Here is a 23,753-nt window from a genome sequence, read left to right on the forward strand (position 1 = left end):
TATATAAATATATGTATATATTTATATATAGACACACATACTCATTTGTATATATCATGCATATATATGCATATGCCATGTCTGTGTATATATGGATCTATATAGTTCTACATATACATAAAATAGGCACACAGATATTACAGTTGTATATTTATAATAATAATATTTATTATGTATAAAACATTGACTATTATACATAAGCCCTATACTAATATTGTGAGGGATGCAAAAAAGCTTAATGAAATAAAAAGCTTCTATTTTTCTGTCTCCTGTAGATTCTGGCATATAAGCAGGTGTTCAATAACTATTTCTTAACTAAGAAACCACAGCTCCTCTTCTTAAAGACTTGGCCATCTACTTGGGAAAACTGGGCCATGTATATCAAAAGTCAAATCAGGCAAAGAGGAAAAGATGGAGTTAGGGGAGCTTTCTGAGCTGAATCATGAGTATAACTACTGTGAGGACCTCAAAATTCCTAATAAAGAAGTTCTTTTTTTCTCCTCTTTTTTCAGTTGTGCCATCAAGTCCGACCATGGCCTCCTCTACAAGCCTCCCCTCTAACTGCAGCAGTTCCTCTGGGATCTTCTCTTTCTCACCAGCCAACATGGTCTCAGCAGTGAAACAGAAGAGTGCTTTTGCTCCAGTTGTGAGACCACAGACTTCCCCGCCTCCCACCTGCACCAGCACCAATGGGAACAGCCTGCAAGGTAAGTGGGGACCACAGTGGAGCTGACCCTATCCTCTTAACCTTCAAGGCCCTGAGCTTACAGGCTTTGGACCCACCCATTCTTTAATTGTTGCTAAAGTGACCCATCCCTTGTCTCTCCCTCTCTCCCTTCCTCTGTTCCTTTAATTATTAACCACCCTTACCCCACTCCTCTGGTGCTGCCCAAGGAGCAGCCTCATCTGTATCTATCTCAACTAATTCTGCTAAAGGGTGATGCCTCTTGTAAGTTCATGTTCAAGTGTTTTGTTCAAAAAACAATTTCCTTTACTAATACCATCCTTTTTCTTTTCTCCTCTCTTATTCCCTGTTGTCGTCATTATCAGACCAGTCTTTTGTGGACTCTAGCAAGTACTCAACTGCAGGGTCTCTCCAGGGACTGGCCTTCTCCTGAAGTACGTCACTCAATCTCCCTTCCTTTTACTTTTGTCACAATGTACATGTACAGAATCCTCACCCAGGAGGGGACTGTTGGAGGGAACTAAACCTAATGCATTGCTGTTAGAGAATAACATAGGTCTCTTGGCTCTAGGTGTTCTTGGATTATCATGAATGTTTGTGTTATTGTGGTCAAGTTTAGACTCTGATTTTGGTTGTGCTCTATTATTATTATTATTATTATTGTAGGAAACCCACCACTTGTGAAAACCATCAGAGCCACCAGCAGAGCAACCTGCCACAGAAAGTTGAAGTGAAATTTTGGTTGAAAGTAGATAGACATCTAGGGGTCAATGTGTCCATTTCATTCTTTGCATTTGTCCCCAACTGCCTGCCTTGTATTCCCCTAGATTAATCAAAGAAAGACCTGCACACATTTTGAGGTGACCCTCAAACTAGGATTCTGGAAGCAGAAATCTAAGATGGGTCAAGGTAACTACTTCTGCCCTTTGTCAGGTTCTCTATGGGAAATTTCTCTGAAACTCATTTTCTTCCTTTGTAAACTAGATTTAGCAACATATCAGATGATAGTAGAGAAAGTGTTCTGGAAACTTTAAAGTACTAGATATATAAAAATAATATATTTTTGATCAGTCGATAAGCATTTATCAATTAAGTACTTACTAGTTGCTAAGCACTTAATGCTTTAGTAAATCTGTGGTTCATTAATGTGAGCAATCATTATTACATAATAAGAATATATTAATATAGAATATTATAGAATAATTATATAATATGGCAATGATATAATTAGAATAATTTGTTCTCTTGACAGGAAACTTTAGCTTGATCTTTTGAAAAGCACAATAAGTGGGAGTGAATATAATCCTTCTATAATTCTCAACTGGATTTTACTCCAGGAGTGAGATCTGCTTCAAAAGCAATAACTTTTGTTACTTTTGTAGCAATGATAATATCCCACAGTCATCCAAATTAGAGATTCTTCACTTTTTTTTTTGCATGTGTCATGGACCCATTTGGCAATCATGGGTTAAAAATAACATTTTATATACATAAAATAAAAATAAGATTAAAAAGGAAATAATTTCTATTGAAATGCAGTTATTTTATGTCTATGTCTATGTATGTGCACGTACATGCATATACATGTGCACGTACATGTGCGTACATGTATGTATATACATGTGTGTGAATACACACACTTGGGATCCAAGAACTATTTATATATGTACATGCATATATACATATATACATGCATGTACACACATATATAGCTCTTGAATCCCAAATTAAAAACCTTTGAAATATTGCTTTCCAGTTTACAAAGCACTTTACCACAACCCTTTAAGCCACATAAAAGCATCATTATTCCTACACTACCCATGAGGAAATGTGGCCCAAAAAAGTCAATGACCTGGTCAATGTTCAGTGGTTGGTCAGTTTGGGGAGGAGTTTATCTCTTTTTTGTTCCTTTCCTACCCCTATGACCCCCTTTTCCAGATAACATGTTGAAATCATTTGTGATTGCCATTCATTATTCAGGTAGCCCTACTGGTCAAGGTCCTTCCTGATCCATTTCAGCTAGCCAATTTTCTCAAAGGGGTGGAAAAATTGGCTCTAAAGTGATGTTTTAGACAACATTATTAATGATGCATATATCTACAGAGGAGAATGAATCCATTCATAAAAGCCTCACTCTCTGATTTAACTGATCACTAAAAATAACTCAACATTGTACTTAGTGTACTTTCAAACTGGCAAGACCAGGGATGTATTATTCTTAAGCTAAAGTCAGTTACAAAGAATTTGAATAATAATATAACATATGGAAAACACAAATTATCATGGAAAGTATAAAACTATCATTCTTGAGTTTTCAGTCACTGACCTTTTTAAAAACTGATCTGATGTCAGAAACAAATATAACAAGGTTTTTAATCAACAGCTAAGTGGTGGTGCATGAAAGAAAAGTTAAACATAACATTACCTTTCAGAGCTTAGAAGTAGTGCAATTACATACTTTGACCATAGTTTCAGTTAAGGCTGGATTCAAGTGAGTGTGGGGGATGGTGAATCATTTTTCAGGCAAGAGCATCAATTCCAAGAGGCAGCAAGAAAAGTGATTAAAAGTTTTTTTTAATTGAACTATTAGAATTGAAAGAATTTCTGGAATTCATACCTAGAATTATTGTTGAGAAAGTCTTCAGAAATGGCAGTTTTGACAGACCCAGTAAATATCCTCACCTTTTATTCCACATTTTATTTAATTGTGGATTTTTTATATTTCTGTGCTGTTTGCAAAATGCAGATTTGGAAGGGACTTTTTGGTGTCCATTTATTCCAACCTTTTCTAGAACTTTCCAAACCAGAGGCTATCTAATCTTTATTTAAGATAACCTACTAATCTCTTTCATTTAGTCCATTTCAACTTGAGATAATCATAATTACTAGAAAGTTATTTTTCCCTTTAGAAAAATCCAGAAAATTGCATTTCTGTGATTTCTGTCCATTCTTCATAGTTCTACAATCTAGTTCAAGCAAACAAAGCTAATCCCTTTTTCAAATGACAGCCCTTCAAGTATTAGAAGACACCTGACATGCACTTCCCCATCAAGTTTCCTATATGTTAAACATCCCTAGTTCCTTTAGTTAATTTCAATATATCGTTATTTTGAGACCCTTTACCATGCTGTTCATATTAATTTGAATTCTTTCAAATTTATCAATATCATTGCTCTATCTGGCCCAATAAGTCTCAATTCCATACATGACCTTACTCATCCTGGACATCATGTCCCTCAATTCAGTAAATGATTGCAATAGTGTCTTTCGCTGTAATATGACAAATTTTTCACTTGGAGGTCATCAACCCTCTATTTTTTTCAAACAAATTGTTAGATAGCCATATCTCTAGGTGAATTTGAGTTCAAAAATCTATATTTATTCACATTAAACATCATCTTATTGAATCTAGATCAGTGTTCCAGGCTTTCAAGAATGTATTACATCCTGATTCTGTCCTTAGCATATGAACTATTCCTACTAGTTTTGGTTCTTCTTCAAGTTTAATAGACTGCCATTTAGGTCAATGATGAAAATGTTAAATGGAACAGAGAAAAACACAGATTACCATGACACTCCACTTCTTATTGGCCATTCTTTGGGTCTGGCCAACCAATTTTAATTTCATCTAACTATATATTATTTCTAACCAACTTCTCTTCATCCTTATCTCAAAGAACATAAGAAACATTATCAAATGTTTTGCTAAACTCTTAGTGAATCATATCTAACAGTCTAGTAAACATGTCATTCATGTTTATTATGAAGAGCACATTTCATCCCAAATCTGAATTATATATAAAATGTGAAAGAATTGCCTTTTAGATTAAATTGTTTTTGTCTTTTAATTTCTTGTAATTTTATATTTTCTCTCAAAGGAACTTCTTTTTTTACTTAAAGATTTTATTTATTTTGAGTTTTACAATTTTTCCCCTAATCTTACTTCCCTCTCCCCACCCCCCACAGAAGCAATTTGCCAGTCTTTACAGTGTTTCCATGGTAAACATTGATCCAAATTGAATATGAGAGAGAAATCATATCCTTAAGGAAGAAACATAAAGTATAAGAGATAACTAGATCAGACAATAAGATATCAGTTTTTTTTTTCTAAATTAAAGTTAATAGTCCTTGGTCTTTGTTCAAACTCCACAGTTCTTGCTCTGGATACAGATGGCATTCTCCATTGCAGACAGCCCCAAATTGTCAGTGATTGTTGCACTGATGTAATGAGCAAGTCCATCAAGGTTGCTCATCCATGTTGCTGTTAGGGCATACAATGTTTTTCTGGTTCTGCTCATCTCACTCAGCATCAGTTCATGCAAATCCCTCCAGGCTTCCCTGAGTTTCCGTCCCTCCTGGTTTCTTTTTAGTAGAACAATAGTGTTCCATGACATACATATACTACAGTTTGCTAAGCCATTCCCCAATTGAAGGACATTTACTTGATTTCCAACTCTTTGCCTCCACAAACAGGGATGCTATGAATATTTTTGTACAAGTGATGTTTTCACCCTTTTTCATCATCTCTTCAGGGTAATATTGTGCCTTGAATCCTCTCAATTTTGGGGTGGGTCTTGAGGACCCTAAGTTCTATTCCATTAAGGTTACAGTGATAGTATAAGAAAACATTTTTTCTGTATTGCTGTCTTTATCACAATTGTCAGCAAAATAGCATATAAAATTTGGGAAAAAATTCAAAGCTTATTTTGTGAATATTAATCCTCTCCAGTTTCTATTTCACCTACTTCATCAACTTCCAATCCTACATCTACATTCACAGAAAATTTTTAAAAAAAGAGTAGCAAGTTTTATGGCTTTCTTTTTTCTTAATTCTTATATATGTGGTAGCATCTGAGAAGAAAACATTCTATCATTTCCACATTTCCCACAAATCTGTAAATCTTTCTACTTTGATGCACTTCTTATCAAATGACCACAACTATCATTAAACTAATTTAAATTGTAATGGATTTCAAATTAAGTTACTAATATTTATACCATCCCCCTACAACATCTATGCCTTTCTATTCATACAGATATCATCCTAGGTCCTTATCATCTCTAATCTAGACTCTTACAGTAGTCACCCTATTAATTTCTTCTCCCTCACCAATCCATTCTCCAAACTGCCAAAATAATCATCCTAATGGCAAAATCTAAACATGTCTTACTTCTGTTTAAGAAGCTTACATGTCAACTTATTGCCTCTAGATCTAGGATATAACACAAATGTTTCTAAATGGTAGTTAAAGCCTTTGAAAATCTGACACCAGTCTTATTTTTGGATGAATAAATGAAGCATTTATGAAATAATATGCTGTAAGCCCTATGTTAGAGACACATATTAAAGACAAGACAATTTTGGGCCTCTGGGAGCTTATGTTCTAAAAAAGGGAAATACCATATATAGGGGAATGATTGCCTGGGAGGAATGTTTCAATTAACAAGCCACAGAGATGAGAGTAGAGTCATGGGAGTCTATTCATGCATCTATTCTAATAATAAAGACCATTAATTTTTGTTGTTATCATAGGATGAAGTGGAATGGGGAGGGCTTTCTACAACTACAAAGCAACTTGTAAAATGATAGTAGTGTGAAGTCGGGCTGGAAGTAACTGAATAGGATGGGAACTTGAGTTGGGCTCTTAAACTCACCTGTTGGGATAGGGAGGGCAGGTAGGTGATGGGGCAGTTCCAAAGATAGATGATTAAACCCCCTATGGAATGGTCTTTGGAGGTACAATGGTCTAGAAAGTTATAACATTTGATGACAAAGTCATCTTGGCAGATGGCAAGAAGATAACCAGGGTGAAATATGAAATATAACAGGAGCCATAAACACTTGAAGCTCATGAATCAACTCAATTTATCCCCTCCTCATTTCTCCTAATTTACTTATTATTCTCTGAATTTGACCTTCTATTTCCTATATCCATATCTTTCCCAGACTCTCCTTCATGTCTCTCTCTGCCTTTGTATCTTGGAATATAAGATGTCCTTCCAAGTTGAGCTTAGGTTTTATCACCTATAAGAAATCTTTTTTTTCTGATCCCCTTGTTATTAGGGCTCATTTCTCAGACTATCTCATATTTACTTGTGTCTATATATTATATCTCTCAATAATATGTAAGTTCTTGAAGTAAAACCTTTCCTACTTTTGTCTTTGTATTTTTAGTACTTTAACACAATGCTTGTACATGGAGTCAGCATTTAATATATGCTTGTTGAATTGAATTGGGACCTCCTAAACAAAGTACCCATGGATAGGGAGATATAGGATCAGAGATCTTGATTAGGAAAGAACCAAGGGCATCTGGTCCAATCCTCTCATTTTTTAGATGATAAAAATGAGATCTAAAGATGTTGAGACTTGCCTAAGCACTTAGAGTTTGAACTTAGACCCCCTGACTTCAAATCCAGCTTGCCATCCATTGTTACATTTTCAGATGATAGCAACACTGGATTTGGTGTCTTCATATGAGCCTTTATAAACTCAACAGGGTACAAATAAATGTAAGTGCTGATAACTTGTTGAATGTTTAAGTTATGTGCAGTTATGACAGTAGCAGACATGGAAAGATATGTGATTGTAAATATCTCCCATCCTCACTATTCCATAGATGCATCACTGTTGGTAGTCGTTTTTGTCCTTTTGTAGAAAAATGAGATTCCTTTGAAATGACAGACTAATGTGATACATGATTTCATTTCATAGCAATGATTCTCAATTAACTTCATTTTCTCTACTGTGAAGACAAAATCCAAGTGAAAGTTTTGTCTAATAAAATAGGGGAGTTGAACTAAATAGTCACTAACATCCCTGGAGACTCTAGTTTTGTTAGCAGAGACATCTAAAACATAATGTTCAGTCCCCAAAACCTACTTTGGGGCTTGGAACACATGGTTATCTAAACATGATCTTTCTTTTTTTGGCATAAATGATGTGTTTTTGGCTATTTCTATAGACCATGTTAGTTAGATATTTGTAAATCCCTGCTTGTTCTGTACTGGGTTCATGTAGACAAGGTCAGTCAGTGAGACTTCATTTTTAACACTAACATTTCTAGAGTAAAGTTTCAGTGTAAAGAAGATGTATCTGAGAAGATGATGACCATTGGTCTAAATTTAGTTTTGCTTCACAGCAAAAGTGTCTTTAAGATGACTGAGCCCATTTCAAATGGTGAGGAAAGGGAATAAAATTTAATAACATCATAGAATATATATTATGAGTTAAAGGTCCTCTGAATAGAGTACATGAATGGTTAGATGTGATATTAGAAACTTCCATTATTTAAGAGATCACCAATTCATTTCACCAGACTTCATAACAGTTGAATTCCGTGATTCCATCAAATCTAAGACCCTCTTGAATCTTGGGGGGTCTGAGTTTCAAAATGGACTCGAACCTTTGGGGGTTTAAGCTGGTCTGCTCTTGGCAAGAGACAACTTCCTGTTTCTAAGAAAAAAGGCTTAGGAAGGCTTATGAAAAAGACTCCAGGAGTTGTTGGATTGCAAACAGTTCTTGCAAAACAACATTTGGATGATTTACGTGTAAATGAATCAGAAACATGTGGATTCAATTTCCCTGAAAATACAGATGGGTTTAAAAATTAACGGAAAAAGTGTTTGACAAAATACATTTTTTTAACTTTAAAATGTCTTGGGGTTGGTGAAAGAAAGCTGAAGAGCCTGAATCTGGCTCAGCTATTCTCACTCCCAATTTTACTTGAACTGTTTAAAAAAAATCAATGATATCACATTCTAGCCAGTAGAACAAGAACATGGAAAAGGTAACTTCCTGGGAACACTCCTTTTTTTAGTTAAATATGGAATTCTCAAATAAAATTGAAGTAAAGACCTTTTCTTTTTTAGTTGTACTCTAACCCACTGCTCAAAAATTCCTTCACTGTGCTCATTTCATGGGACAGCTATATCCATAACAGCCCATCACTTCTGACCAACTGGAATCTCCCCCATTGTAACTAATTCTGAAGGCTCTAATTTAATTCAATTCTAAGGGGAAATGATTTAGGTATATGCTATATTTCTTTTTGAAAGAGAAAGTATTATAGAGAGAGTTGGCTGACCTTGGAGCAGGGAAGATCTGGATTCAAATTCTCCCTTTGATATATTTGAAATGGCCATGTGACTGTGGGCAAGTCACTTAACTTCTCAGTGATCTAGGCCCCTCTTTAACACTCATCTTCGGATAAGATGACATTGGTCAAAGATATTGCCTCTTCTTGGAATTCCCTATACAAGTAACTCACAGGTCTAGCTCCCATTCCTAGATTTCTTTTAAAAAACAAGATCTAAGTGCTTGTAATTATTTACTTGTTTGTAATCAGCTCTTCCCACCCCCACCCTTGGCCCCGTCCTAGTAATAGCTCCTTACATTTGTATAGTGCTTGACAGATTTTCCAAGTGCTTTCACATGCATGATCTCATATGACCATTATAGACCACTGAGAAATACATAGGGCTGGTGGTATCCCTGGCCCCATATGATCAGTAATGGAACACAGACTCATAGAATTTGACCAAGGTTACAAAGAATGTTCAGTGACTGAGCCACTGGCATTTGCTTGCCTAAGACCAGTGTTCTTTTTGTTCTCTCCATCTTCCTACCCTTCAGGATCTTTTCTCCAGTCTCTGGACTTTCTAGTTAGTCTTTATAAGATTGGAACAATAAAGAAATTATTCAGTCTAAAATACTATTTTACAGATGAGCAAACTGAGGATCAGAGAAATCAGGAGACTAAAGCTTTCCCTTTTGACTCAAGTTCATGGAGTCTTCCAGTATCCTACTAGGTTCTCCTCCTGGCTCTACACTTTCTAGGAGCCAAGTTGGGTTCAGGAGGCTCAATTTGAACCACTGCCTCAATGTGGAAGACATCGTCTTTTTTGAATGGAGGCTCATAAAAACTGGCCTTTTCCTTCTCTCTTTTTCTTTCCTTCACAGACAGAAATGTTTTTTTTATCCACAATACATAATACAGAGTGGAGCTAGGGATCTCTATCTTCCCAGACATGGGCATGGAAATGAACTAACCAAAGAATTGTTTACAGCCAGATACCCCTAGTGTTTGTGTCTGCAGAATGCAAAACACCATAGCTTTCTGTGCAAACTGCTGGCAGATGGAATTATGTTTGGCCATCCTTGTGGGGGTGGAGGGAGGAGAGAGAAAAAGAGTTACTAACTTAATGAAAATTCTCTCTATATTTTGCAAAGTTTTAGGTCTCAACTTTCCCAGCGGCATTCAAACTATGTAACTTTCCAGCTATGCTTTAAAATTGAAATCAGATTTGGAGAAGTGGTTAGTCATTTTGTTACATACATATATGTTATATATGTGTTGATAAAAAATACAATTCCTGTTTTATAACAAAATCAAATTACAGAACAGATGAGCACATTCAATCCCACATTGTGTTTTTCTCCTCCCAGTGAGAAGTCTGCATTCAAAAACATTGACTCCTTTTTTCCCCCTTTTCTTTCAACAGCTATATCTGGCATGATTGTCCCTCCCATGTGAAAGAATTGCCTTGAAGAATTTTATTAATGAAGAGGTTGGATCCTGCTACAGAAAGAAATCTGATACAAGTCCCAGAGTGGAACTTTTAACTCAGGCCTTTTTAAGAGGAATCACAATAACTGCAGATTTTTAAACAAACAAAATCACCGACCTTGCAAATACTGAAATTGGAAAGAATCTGCAAAGTGCAGGGTGTTGGTTAAAGTTGTACATCCCAAGTATTTGGGAGATATATTTATTCTGTGTTGATAAAAGAAAATCCACTTTTTTTTTTTAAAGCTTAACTCAACAATCATTTGTCTTTTATAAACCGTAAAGCTATATATGAGGGACACTATAAATAAGACTCCATGTTTTAATTTATGATGTTTTTAAAGCTGTGTAAAGGGAGAATGAAATGGTGACATTTACAAAAAAAGTTTTAAAAAAAAAAGCTTGTATGGGACAGAATAGGAATGCCAGTTAGAGTTTTCTAGAAGACTAAGGGTCGGCTCTTACGCCTTAAATGCATATCAAGTGGTAGTTTGCTCATACAGTGCATTTTCAGTATCTAACTTAACCTGTCACCCCATAGGAGTACAAGCTTATTGATCTCTTTTGGTATCATTGTCTTAAATAATCATGTAAATAAATGCAACCTGGAAAGTTAAGCGATTAAAATGATCACATCTTTCTCTTCCACTCCAAAAATTCAGTGCCTCTAGATAGATTGCTGAAACTGCATATTGAAACCTGCTGCCATTCTCTTTTGCTAATATATCAGAACCTTCTGAAGTCAGTGGCCTCCAGAGAGTTTGGTGTAATAGTCTGTATTCATGTAAAAATCTCCTTTGAGACTTCATGGAACAGGGTCCAGGCATAAAACTCTAGACAACACGCTCATGTGTTTTCAAGCCAAAATCTATCCTCTACCCCTCCATTTAAAAGGAAAAGGGAAAAAAAAAGTATTTAAATTGACTCTTCTCACAGGCCGACTTCGCATCATTGCAAAGAACTGACAAAAGGTGCAATGCAGGAATTCACTCATGTCCCACTCAGATAGCTCCTGTATTAGTCGACCCTTACTGTTTGTAACATAATAGATTAAGCAACAGGTTAAGTGCTTCAGAATAAATAGTAAATGGAAACGTGAAACTGGGAGGGGGGCGGGAGGGGGAATGATCAAAGGCTGAAACCTCCAAACCATAGCTTTTTGTTCTACAGGAATTTTGCTATCATTATCTGGGAAGTGTTCTTAAAAATTAAGAGTCAAAGATGCAGCAAAGTTCTGAGGATGCATTTACCTGATATTTTTCTTTGCTGTTGTGTTTTTGTATGTAGTTATAAATACTGTAGATTTTTTGTGATTTTTTGCCAAAGTTGTTGTTCTATTTATACATTTTAATGTCTTAAGACAGTTTTTCAATATCACAAAAGATTTTACTGCATATTTTGCAAAGAGAGCTCACTACCTTTAGCTTGCACATACTTGCAAAATTAATTAAAAAAAGCTTTTTTTTTTGTTTTAAAGGGGATTTTGTAAAATATCCATATAAATAATGTATTTATCTTTGGAATTTGTACATTGCTTTTTCCCTTTCCCCTCTCTGCCCCTCTGTTTATTTTATTGTGTATGTTTGCAATATGTGAAAAGTGCTGATTTGTTTGGTCACCTACAGTTGTATTAGCTGTTTCAATGTGATTTTTGAACACTTCATTTATAGTTATTTTTAGTATTGTTTAAAACCCTGCTTCCATTTTTTTTTATTTCAACCCAAAAGCCATTGTCTATTTTTGTATTATTTGTAAGTTAAGAAGTTTTTTCCAATATATGGCAAAAAAGTAGCATATTATTCTTGTAGCATTTAGTTCTGTAGATTTAAGAAAATGTATCCTTTGCTTTGGAAGCTTACAAAAAAAACCTAATGCTGTTTTACTCTATTAATATGCATGGAATCTCTCCCCTTTGGAGTGACGCATTTTGTGCATTAAATTTGGGGAGAAACTTCATAGAAATCAATGAAAATACTTTCTTTCTTACGTCTGCTTGTATATTTCCTCTGTCTTTCACATAAATATAAACCAGCAGATTGGATGCCTTAACAATGCAAATCATATTCATTTCACTTGTACATTGTACTGTGCACCAGAACTGTCAATCATCACTAACATTCTAAGAAAAAAAAAGAATTGAAAAGCACAAAAGAACTGTTTTGTTACCTTAAGACAATGTAACTTTTTACAAGAAATCATTTACAACAATGCTGCAACTGTGCATGCCCCCTGTATGGATTTTGCAATGGTTTCCACTAGACTGTCAGAGTGCGATTTTTATGGGGTTCGGGGGAGGGGAGGGAATCCAGGGTGGGGAAGAAGGGGAGGAAGACAGATTTTTTTTCATGGTGAGAATGAAAAAAATAAAATTTTTAAAAAAAGAACTGGAAAAATGTAAGCGATATTGACGCTTAACTTCTCGGTACTCAGAAAGGTTGTCCTAATTCACTTGGTAAGCACTGGCCTGGAGATGTACAAGATTTAAAGCCATATTTTGTCTGGTGAGCCCCTGAGTTGTTTGTGAACCCTCACTCAGCCTGGGGGGGGGATAGCCCCCTTCGGACAGCAATGACAGACTGTGCCCATCTGTCAACCATGTGCAGAATACTTAGACCTTTTCTTCAAAATCCAAAGAGCCTGTAAGATGTGTACACTTGGTGTTTTGTTGCCGCTATTTATAGGTATTGGATGATGGGAAGTTCAGGCCCTTTGCCCTGCTTCCAACCATGTAAAACTCCTTTTATAAGGTAAAAGATTCCCCTTAAATACAGAATATGGCTTTAAGTGGAAAATAAAAGAAAGACAATTCTAATTTCAGTTTGGAAAAAAAGAAAAGAAAGGAATAATGCAACTTCTCACTGACTGGATTGCATAACAGATGCCCCGGCCTCACAGTTGTACTAGGATGCAGGTTAATTAAAACAAGTCATCTCTAAATCTACTAACCTTTCACCTTCTTATTAAAACTTTTTTGAATAGACACACACTGTACAGTTCTATTGTTAGAGAAACTAACTACTGTAGAGATTGTTATAATTTTTTTGCAGAAATTCAAGCTGTAAAAACTTTTCAACTTTCACGATATTTAATTAAAGTTACTTCCTGTCTGTGATGACAGCTCCTAGTTGTGTATTTATTTCTATTTCAGATGCTCCAAAGGAGAGCATTACTCCAGAGGTCCATGTTCCAGGCTATTCAGACTATTTTTGACATACTATGAAGGAAGAAATAGATGGTTCTCACAATTAGGGCATCTTGAGACACCCTGTCTCTTTGTTTGGTGCTCTTTTGGGCTCTTGCTAATTTGGGATGCAAATTGGTATGCAAAGTGTACTGCTACCCTCTACTGGCAGCAGTCAGACCTGCATATGTCCATGCTGACCCATAGAGAAGATAGCCCTTCTTCATCCAAGTGTCCATATGAAGAGAGGTCCCTGGCCATGATTGAAGTTCTAACCATTTTGGATCTCTGTTGCATCATGTTATTCACATATAATTGTCAATTATCTCCATGGGAACTTCTAGTCAGTGGATTCCATTCCATTGCTCCTGGGAGAAATATTAGAATTTCAATACTTGCGCCATCTTTTTTTTTTTTTTGGTCATGTAGCACTGTAGATGTTTTCCATTTGATGTAATAAAATCTACTTGTAATTATAACAATAGGTTGAAAAGTGGATGGATTATTGATATGTTTCCATTTCTGATAAATGAAGCCTTGATTCAATTTGTTCCCAAGAATAAACATATCCCTGTGAGACCAGAATAATATTTTAGAAAGATGTTTCTTGTTTGAACAGTAAGATGTGCAAATTAGAAATGATGCCCGAACTTCCAAAGTGAATCCTCACTATGAAGCTGATAGTGATTCACTGTATCCTCTAGTGTCTACAAGTTGTATTACTATGACAAGAACTCTTTGGGTACTCAATGAGATAATCTCTCTATCAATAGTCAAGTCAATAAGCACTTATTAAGTGCTTACTATGTGCCTGTGGTACTTGTGGTACTTTATGAGCTAAGGATACCAAAAAAAAGGAAAAAATAAGCCATCCCTCTAGAAATTCACAATTTAATGGAGCGATAGCTTGCAAACAACTATGTTCAAACAACATAGATAACAGCATTAATTATAAGTAATTTCAGAGGGAAATAATTTATAGTTAAGGAAAAATTGTAACTATGGAAAAATTTTACCTCATTTATGGTTGTAACCACTAAGAATCCTACCTTTACAATGACCAGGTCTTGGTATGAGTGACCTTGAGAGTTACTTAGTTTATCTCCTTGGTTTTAAAAATGACAATATTCAAACAATTCTCATTAAATATAATCTCCCCACCCCCCTTTTGGTAAAAGGACACATAGGTAGCTCAGTGAATCGAGTGTTGGACTAGAGTCAGAAAGAACTGAGGTCACTCAGACACTTATGGGCTTGTGTAACTCTGGGCAAGTTGCCTCCATTTTCTCATCTGTAAAATGATCCAGAGAAGGAAATGGCAAGCCACTTCCTTATTTGCCAAGAAAATCCCAAATGAATCACTAAGAGTTGAACACAACTGAATTACAATAATACAACACCTTTATTTGTGAAGGACCTCTAGAAAATACAATTACACAACCCTTTTTAATCATAAGAAGATATAATTTAATTTCAATCATAACTTTTCCACAGGGATATTGTGGGTATTCTACATATTGCACAGAAAGAATGGAGAATATGTGACTATAGAGAAGCATCTTCTCTGAATCTATTACATCTTCAAAATGGAGAGAGGGGGAAAGTGGACTAAATGATGAACTCATTGTTGCCTCTGCTCTACTCCATTGGGTTTCATGCCAACTGTCTTTGAAGAAAGGGAGGTCTTCATTTCTTAACCCTTTCTCCAATTATTTATCTGCAGTATTGGAGACAGTAGCCAAATACAGCATCATTTTCATTTGCATTCTCTCCTTTCCCTGCTATCATCCTCCTCTCCAGAGGGTATTATATTTATGTTAGGAGGAAGATCCAGTTTTCAGAACTGAAAACATTTTGTTCCTTTTAAAAAAAAAATAAAGCATCAAGCATTTTTATCTCTGCTCCCTGGAGAATTATACTACAGTGGGACTGGTTTTTATCTACTTAGCACACTTTCATTCAATGATTGCAGAACTTCTACACACTATGTTAAATAGAACTGGTTATTTCAAGTTTGCAGCCCTCTAACTTCCAAAATATTGGCAATAGTCAATGTTCTGCCTCTCATAGGACTAAATTGTTTTGCATTGACAGCTAAGATAGGACCAAAATAATGAAATTCTGTCCTATCTGCATGATTGCTCCCACTACCACCAACCAATATTCCCCAAAGGCCAGAATAAGAATATCTATAAAAAAAGAATCTCTTTGGAATCCATCATCACAGATGTAACAAGGGGAAGGAAGAGACCAAATAAGATAACAGAATATTAAGAAGGGAAAGGACACTAATAGGGAAGTAAAAATCATGTATTTTATTTTTCTCTTTAACTCACAGGCACACACATACATCCTTCATTCATAACTTATTCATTATATAGTGACTCGATGGACAGGGACAATGTCTACTTTTAAAAATATCATTCCCTATAGAATCTAAAACGATAAACATTCAATGGACATACAGATTTGGAATTGGTTTGAAACATCAAATAGAGAACATATTTAAATGGGTAAAGTATAAATTGTTAGTTGCTTTTTAGGTGGACTCCCCCATTATGTTTGGTTCTTTAACACTGAAAAAACATAAAATACAGTCCTTCAAGGAGTGTTGCTGATTGTATTTGAAGCTATATGATATAAGTAAGTCATTTCCCCTTGAAATGATATTACTTCTCACCTCATCTGGTTTTCCCCTCAAAGTGGGGACTGGGGTTAGATTTCCAAGAAATAGAAATAATTAGTTGTCAACAACTTTCCTATTAAAAACATGTTGTTCCATCTCTGTGCCCCAAAAGAGTAAATTCATTATATTCAAAAGAATTTCAAGCATTCTAGCTACCATATACTTAAGAAAATACAATTTTGAATTTTGAACTCATGGGGCATGAAATCTAGAGTTGTTTCTTCTTCATTCTTGAATGGCTGGGAGACTGATGTGGTGGAAAGATAACGGGATCTGATATCAGAGGACCTGTTTTTGGGTGCCGGGTTAGCTTACTCATTACTTGTGTGATCTTAGGAATCACTTCTTCTTTGAATCTCAGATTTCTTCCCTATAAAATGAAGACATTTATAGGATCATAGATCTACGTAGGAAATATAGAATAGATAGGCTGAACAAGATACAATCTCAAGTCTTCTTGAAATCCTCCCATTTATAGAGCACATCATAATGGTTAACAGTATGGATTAGAATAACAGACAAAATTGTTTTGCTGTCAAAGAAGAAAGGAGCAGTAGGTAATTCAAACAATGTCAAGGAACAGGAACTGAGTATTCTATAAGGCAGAAATGGACAATGTAAACATCTATCTCTCTTTGTTATGTATTTGGGCCTGTCTCACTTTTTGCTTTCTGACCTTTTTTCTGCTTTCTCTTCTGATTTCCATTTTTTCCTTTTTTCCATATTATTCTATATTATTAATCTCACCTGTTAGTGTCAGGGCTGGATTTACCTAAGAAATACCCTTATTATTCCTCAATTTCCTGCTGTGGCCAAAGTCTATAAGTAAGATACTGTTTGCCTTGAGTATTAATTCATCCTCTACTTATCTGATATATCTGATTATGTACCTTATTAATGATTTTCTCTTAACTGACTAGTATTTATTTCAAAATATAAAGTCGGTCCCCAGAATGATCAGCCACAATCCTTCTAAAGTGATGTCAGCAATATTATCTTATGAATTGCATTAAATTCTATTCAGTTTAACAAGCATTTATTGTTCTAAGCACTGTGCAATATAGTGAAGATGAAACGCAGGCCATTTTCAAAAATCTTATATTCTTAGGTTGAAAGCAACACCCCTTACAGATATATAAAATGCAGTATTACACAGAGTAAATGCATGCATAGGACCCAGGGTCTATTGAAACCCTATAATTTGAAGAATTTTATTTTAAAAAAGAGACCATACAGACATTGAACATCATGCTTATAGCACTTTTACAAAACCAGGAGGTTATAATAATAACCAAAAAATTAATTCTAATTCTAGTCATCTCATGTCAAGAAAGATATAGCAACATTTTTAATACCCAGAAAAAGGTACCTTAATCAAAGAGATATGACTCTTCAATCTAGAAAGACAGATTGAATACTTATAAAATTATGAAAAACATGAAGAAAGCAAAAGCACTTATTCACAAGTGGCTTAATACCAGTCATTTAATGAACATTTATTAAAAACCTACCAAGTGCCAGGCAATATGCTAGGTGTGAGGTCATAAAAAAGGCAAAACAAACAAACAAACAAATAAAAATCCTGTACAAGGGTTATCCTGAGAAACCTGAGAGATAAAAAGGCTTTAGAAATAAAGGCTATAGAGAAATCTGACAAGATAAAATGTTTAGTAAATTAAATCAATTTTTCTTTCTAAGAGGTGGTACAAACTGAAAAATCTAAAAATTATCAGTAAAGGTAGATGTTTTACCAATCTTAGAGTATTAACAAGTCTTCAAAGTTTGTAAGCCACTTTAATCCCATCTTCACTTCTCTGGACCCCACTTTCCTCATTTGTAAAATGAAGTGCTTCAGTTAGATAAATGGTAAGATTTCTCTCTGATTTTTATAACCTTGTGATTCCATAGAGCCAATTTTCCAAAACTCCTTAATAGTGACATCAAGATTCATCCAGCTCTGTTTTGGGACACTAGGCTATCTATTTTTAATGTTTTTTTGGTGAACAGTCTAAGGATATGAATTAGTGAGGTAGTTCGGCTCTTATGATACTACAAATATCTATGTTGAAGGCTCTAGCACCAGAAATTCTGGTTGACTCAACAATGATTTACAGGATACTGCACTATATACTGGAAGAAAACCAAAGATAATAGGACCAGTTTCCTATCTGAAAGGGATTCATAATGCAGCAAGTTGCCTGCATTTTTTTACAAAAATCAATGCTCTTCCAACAATGCATAGTTGGTTATTGCAATTAAGTTTGAATTTGGTTTAAATGTGAGATCTATTTAAAGCTGCTTAAACAATGGGAAGTGGTGTCTAATTCTTAAATAGATGTGTTAGACAAGTTAATTTACTGGGTCAGTAAAATAGATTTTTCCTGATCATTTTTAGGAGCTGGGTGGGTACAGTGGGGATAATTCTCAAAATAATAATTCCTCTTAACTAATGGACCATGCCAATGTAGTAAAATTGCTTTTTGAATTAATGAAAAGATTTAGTGCTTTATCAAACTATGTACAGGATATGAGCTAGACAAAATAATTATAAAATTTATTTGAAGGCATAAAAGGTCTAGAATTTTAAGGAAGATAATAGGAAAAAGGTAAGAATAAAGGGAAAATGGTACTTTCACAAACAAAATTATTTTTTATCCAACAAGCACCAAAAACTAGATGGCACTGATTAAAAGTGGAAAAGTCAAGTCAACAAACATTCAATAAGCATCTACAATGTAAAAGCTGCTGTGTTAAGCATTGTATTTATAATTAAAGGCAAAAAAGTAGTTCCTTCTCTTTGGAGATCACAGTTCAATGGAAGATATAATGAGTAATATCTGCAAGGTTTGGATGAAGTGGATGAAAACAATCTCAGAGAGGAAAGCATTAGCAGCTGGGGAAGGGCCAGGAAAGGTCTCCTTCTAAAGGTAGAATCTTATCTGAATTCTGAGAAAACAAGGGAAACTAGAAGTGAAGAAAGAGAATTCTATAAATGGGAATCAGCCTATATAGTGTACAATATTTAGCAAAATAAAAAGGAAATAAACATAGACATGATTACATTATAAAACTGTCAAGATTCAGTCCTCAGAGATTCTTGGATGGATTAGGGATCCATGCTTTCATTTGAGTTTGATATCACTTCTGTAAATAGTGAAAGTTTCAATAAGCAAGAATCATAAACTATCAAACTCAATAATTCACCCTTCGGTGAATTTGAGAAAGTAAATTACTGGGGTGGGGGGGGAGGGAGGAGTTATCTATTTGACAAGAACAAGCAGCTTAGAAGAACCTAGACCAATCTGTTACACCATATACTACAAAAAGTCCAAAGCAGATAAGTGATCTAAATATAAAAGATTGTATTATGAAAAACTTTGGGAAACTATGGTACAGATATCTTTCACAGATAATGCCAAGGCAGAATTCTTAACCAAAGAAAGGTGAGAAATGCCAAGGATAAAATGGACAATTTTCACTATGAAAATCTTTGTGTGATCAAAATAAATGCAAAAAGAATAAGAAGGAAACTGCCAATTGGGGGAAATATTTACATAAAAATCTCTTATTATTATAATACCAGAAAATTGAGCAATTAAAGATAATACACAATCCAATAAGCTCCACAGTGTAATAATACATATATAGGTTAAATGAAGAATGATAATCTCTAGCATGTTTACTCAACAACATCCCCCCCCCCCATCAGCTTGCAGATTTCAGTAGGGAGTGATGTACAGGCTTGTCATCTAGGACATATTCAGTAAATTCGTTGGTATTCCTGAATTCTGTTAATATACTCTATTCTTACCCTACCATTCCATGGCAATAAACAGTGAATCATAATTCTGTTATTTAATTTGCTGAGGAATAGAGATATAGGTAGATGCAACAAATCTCCCTGGTATGATAACCCTCAAAAATCTAAAAATAAAAGGGACTGAAGCAGTATGAAAAACTGCACAGGACTTACAGCAAAAGAGAATTCCATCCAGCTGAGACTTGTGTCCCTAAAAGTCACTTAAGACTGAGACTGAGACTAGAGAAGATTTCTCTCCAATGTGGGAAGAAGCTGGGATAACTTTGAAATTTATTCTCTGAAGATTCACCTACCACTAAAGGATAAGAGTCAAAAAGTGAAGAACAGAGGACCAAAAGAAGTGGGGGGAAGACTAAAATTACAAAAGATCTCAGGATTAAGAAAATGTGACAAAATATAGGATATAAGTTGACAAATCAATGGGGAAGATGCTAAAATAAGAAGGGATGATGGTGACCAAGGCACCTAAAAAATTCTAAATAACTATTAAAACAAGAAGAAAATTGAATGAACAACTGATAAAATACAGAATGTCATAAATTCTAGCAATAGCAAAAACATCTTCAAATACAAAAGAAAGAACATGCAAACAATACAAAACAATTCTGCATCCACTAAAAACTACAGAAGGAAAGGAGATACCTTTTTATAAAAAATCAAAGAAGCTCAAAATGTAACCCCAAACCCTGCAAACATGAACCCTGTTATCTATGAAAAAAACTTTAATATTCAATAAGGGGGATATATAAGATAATATTATAAAACAAAAGAACCAAGTGAAAAGGATATTTGACTTACAAGTACTTCAAACAATAGAAATATAAGAAATGTAAATAAGTAAAACTACTTTAAAAAATTGAATAATGACATTAATTATCCCATCTCTAGAGACAAACAAGAAAGAGACAGGTTGACCTATCAGGTAAAATAGAAAAAGAGAAGTATTTAAACATTTTTAAAGAGGGCAAAGCAAATTCAGGGACTTACCTGAATACTTCCTCAAACCCCTCAAAATATCTTTAAATCTCGAAACATCTCTAAACAAATTCTAGATAGGTAACACCCACAAAAATTTGGGTTGAACAATTTTTTACTCTAAGACTTCAGAGAAGGTCAGTAGGAAAGATCTGTCACACTTGGGTGAGAGTGGAGCACAGTCCAGTACAAACCTCATTAGCACAGATGTGGTTCCAATAAACCAGGTACCAAGCCTGGGATGTCACTGAATCAGTAGTAGAGACAGCTACTTCTGAAGATCTCAACCCACAGACAATAAGGGGGTCAAAAAACTGGTCAGAAGAAGATTGCTAGAACCGAAGCAGAACTCTGTTGTCCATACTCAAATCCAGGTGGCAATCCTTAGTGGCAGTCTCAGGATGGTGAAGCACCTAGTACACTGTAGCTTTTTGTCACAGGGGAATAGGAACCCTTCTCACCTTCCAGGGCTTAAAGAAGTTCTTATGGACCCTCAAAGACCAGAACATTAGGCCAGGAGGGAAGTAAACACCTTTCCTTATATCATACCACCTTGGAAGAAATGAGAACTTACAAGTTCCCTAGAAGTATCTCTGAAAACAGTTGCACAAAATCCCAGAAGTTTGGAACAGTGTGCCCTCTACCCTAGAAGCAGAATCCTACTTTAACAAAGAGTTAAAAGTTAAATAATAGATTGGGAATATGAATAAGCAACAGAAAAAAAAATTCTAACCATAGAAAATTATTATGGTGACAAGGAAGATCAAAACAAACACATACAGAAGAAGACAGCAAAGTGAAAACTCCTCTATCCAAAAACCTTCAAAAAATTTGAATTGGTTTCAGGCCATGGAAGAGCTCAAAAAGGATTTTGAAAATGAACTAAGAGGTAGAGGAAAAAATTGGTAAGAGAAATTTCTGCATTCTCAGAAAAATCATGGAAAACAAGTCAACAGCTTGGTAAAGGAGACATGATGAAATTCAGAAGAAAATGACACCTTAGAAAATCACAAATGGGATGGCTAGGTGGTGCAGTGGGTAGAGCACCTGCCCTAGAGTCAGGAGTATCTGAGTTCAAATCCAGCCTCAGATACTTAATAATTGCCCAGTTGTGTGACCTTGGGCAAGTCACTTAACCCCACTTGCCTTTCAAAAGTCTAAAAAAAACCAAACAACAAACAAAAAAGGAAATCACAAATAGTAAAAGAGGTACAAAAAAATCAATGAGAAGAATGTCTTATAAAGTAGAATTGGCAAAATGGGAAAAAGAGGCACAAAAATCCACTGGAAAAAAAGAGGCCCCTAAAGAGTAGAATCAGTCAAATGGTAAAGGAAAAAGAAAAGCTTGTTGAAAAAAATTAATTACTTAAAAATTGGAGTTGAGCAAATGGATATTAATGATTTTATGAGAAATCAAGAAACAATAAAACAAGACTACAAGAATGAAAAAATAGAAAAGAATATGACCTAGAAAACAGATTCAGAAGTAAGATTGAGGTGATATCTATCAATTTGTGAATGACTGAACAAATGCTTGTATGTGATTATGATGAATTACTATTCTACAATAAGAAATAATGAACAAGATGCTTTCAGAAAAAACCTGGAAACATTTATTGAGCTGAAGCAAAGTGAAATATACTAGGAATAAAATTAACAACAATATTGTAAGATAATCAGTTTTAAATGACTTCACTATTCCTAGCAATCCAATTATCCAAAACAACTCTGAAGAAGTTATGATAAAAAAAATGCTTTCAATCTCCAAAGAAAGAACTGATGATGTCTAAATACAGCTTGAAGCATACTTTTTTAAACTTTATTTTTCTTGAGGATTCTTTTTTTGTGTATGTGGGGGGGAATCTAAGCTTTCTGTGACTACATGAATACTATAGAGCTTTGTATGAGTATATATATATATATATATATATATATATATATATATATATATATATATATATATATATATATATATATATATAATTCCTTGCTTTCTCAATGAGGGAGAGAATTTGGAACTCAGTTTTAAAAGCAAACATCAAAAATTGTTTTTACATGTGACTGGGGAAAACAAATACTAAATTAAAAAAGTTTAGCAACTTAGAAAAAAGAATTTTAGTATAAAGGAGATAATTTGAAAGTTTAATTTAAAGAAATAGTAAGAAATGACTGCCAAGGAATAGGCTTGAAACACTATGAACTATATTTCACAAGCTCCCTACACATAAATTAACTTATTTTGTGGGATTAAATTGTAGAATGAGAGAGTGGATAAATGGGAAGAAGAAGAATGAAGGATCAAGAAAGTTCTTTGTATCCTAATCAAACTCACTGAAGAACAAAGAAGAAATACCTAACTGGAATAGGAAGTAGGGATCTTACAATAGTCTAATAAAAGGACTGTTGGTACAGAGGAAGAATATTTCTTCAGAGAGAGCATTATCATTCCATGGATATTCTTCCTCAGGAGAAAGGAAATTGTCCTTTTTTGGCAACTGAGGCAATTGTTACCTAGAAAGGTAGAAGGATATGGACTCAAAGAGATGTTTGCATGGTAAATGGAAAGATCAGTATTTGCAGGGGAGATCAAGTGACCTATCAATATGATTTGGCACAAGGTGTAATGTCTATGAAGGGACAATTCTTCTTTCCTTTTAATTTCACTCATGATACCTTAAGAAGGAAGCTCAACAGATGAAAGGGGGCAGGAGGAAAGATCTACAGATGCAATAACATATGAGCAGTTTAGAGGCAGAGCTCAAACTTTGTACTTACAAAGCTTTAATTTCATAATGAAAGCAATTAAAAAAGAAATAACTAAATATATAGGAGAGGCA

The 23,753-nt window shown here is 34.7% G+C and overlaps 1 protein-coding gene across 7 annotated transcripts in view; it reads left to right on the plus strand.

Moving 5' to 3' along the window:
- Nucleotides 1-18,128, plus strand: part of EBF1 (EBF transcription factor 1) — a 453,042-nt gene extending 434,914 nt beyond the window's left edge. For 3 of the 7 annotated variants that reach the window (XM_074212516.1, XM_074212518.1, XM_074212517.1), the window contains exons 15-16: nucleotides 513-707; nucleotides 1,051-10,183. In XM_074212516.1, the coding sequence (XP_074068617.1) occupies nucleotides 513-707; nucleotides 1,051-1,118 (263 nt within the window). In that variant the 3' untranslated portion in view covers nucleotides 1,119-10,183. The other 4 variants (XM_074212514.1, XM_074212515.1, XM_074212512.1 and 1 more) reach the window with 3 other exon arrangements.
- The last annotated feature ends 5,625 nt before the right edge of the window (nucleotides 18,129-23,753 follow it).

Source organism: Macrotis lagotis, chromosome 1 (genome assembly GCF_037893015.1).
Source record: "Macrotis lagotis isolate mMagLag1 chromosome 1, bilby.v1.9.chrom.fasta, whole genome shotgun sequence".
Classification (NCBI taxonomy): Eukaryota; Metazoa; Chordata; class Mammalia; order Peramelemorphia; family Peramelidae; genus Macrotis; species Macrotis lagotis.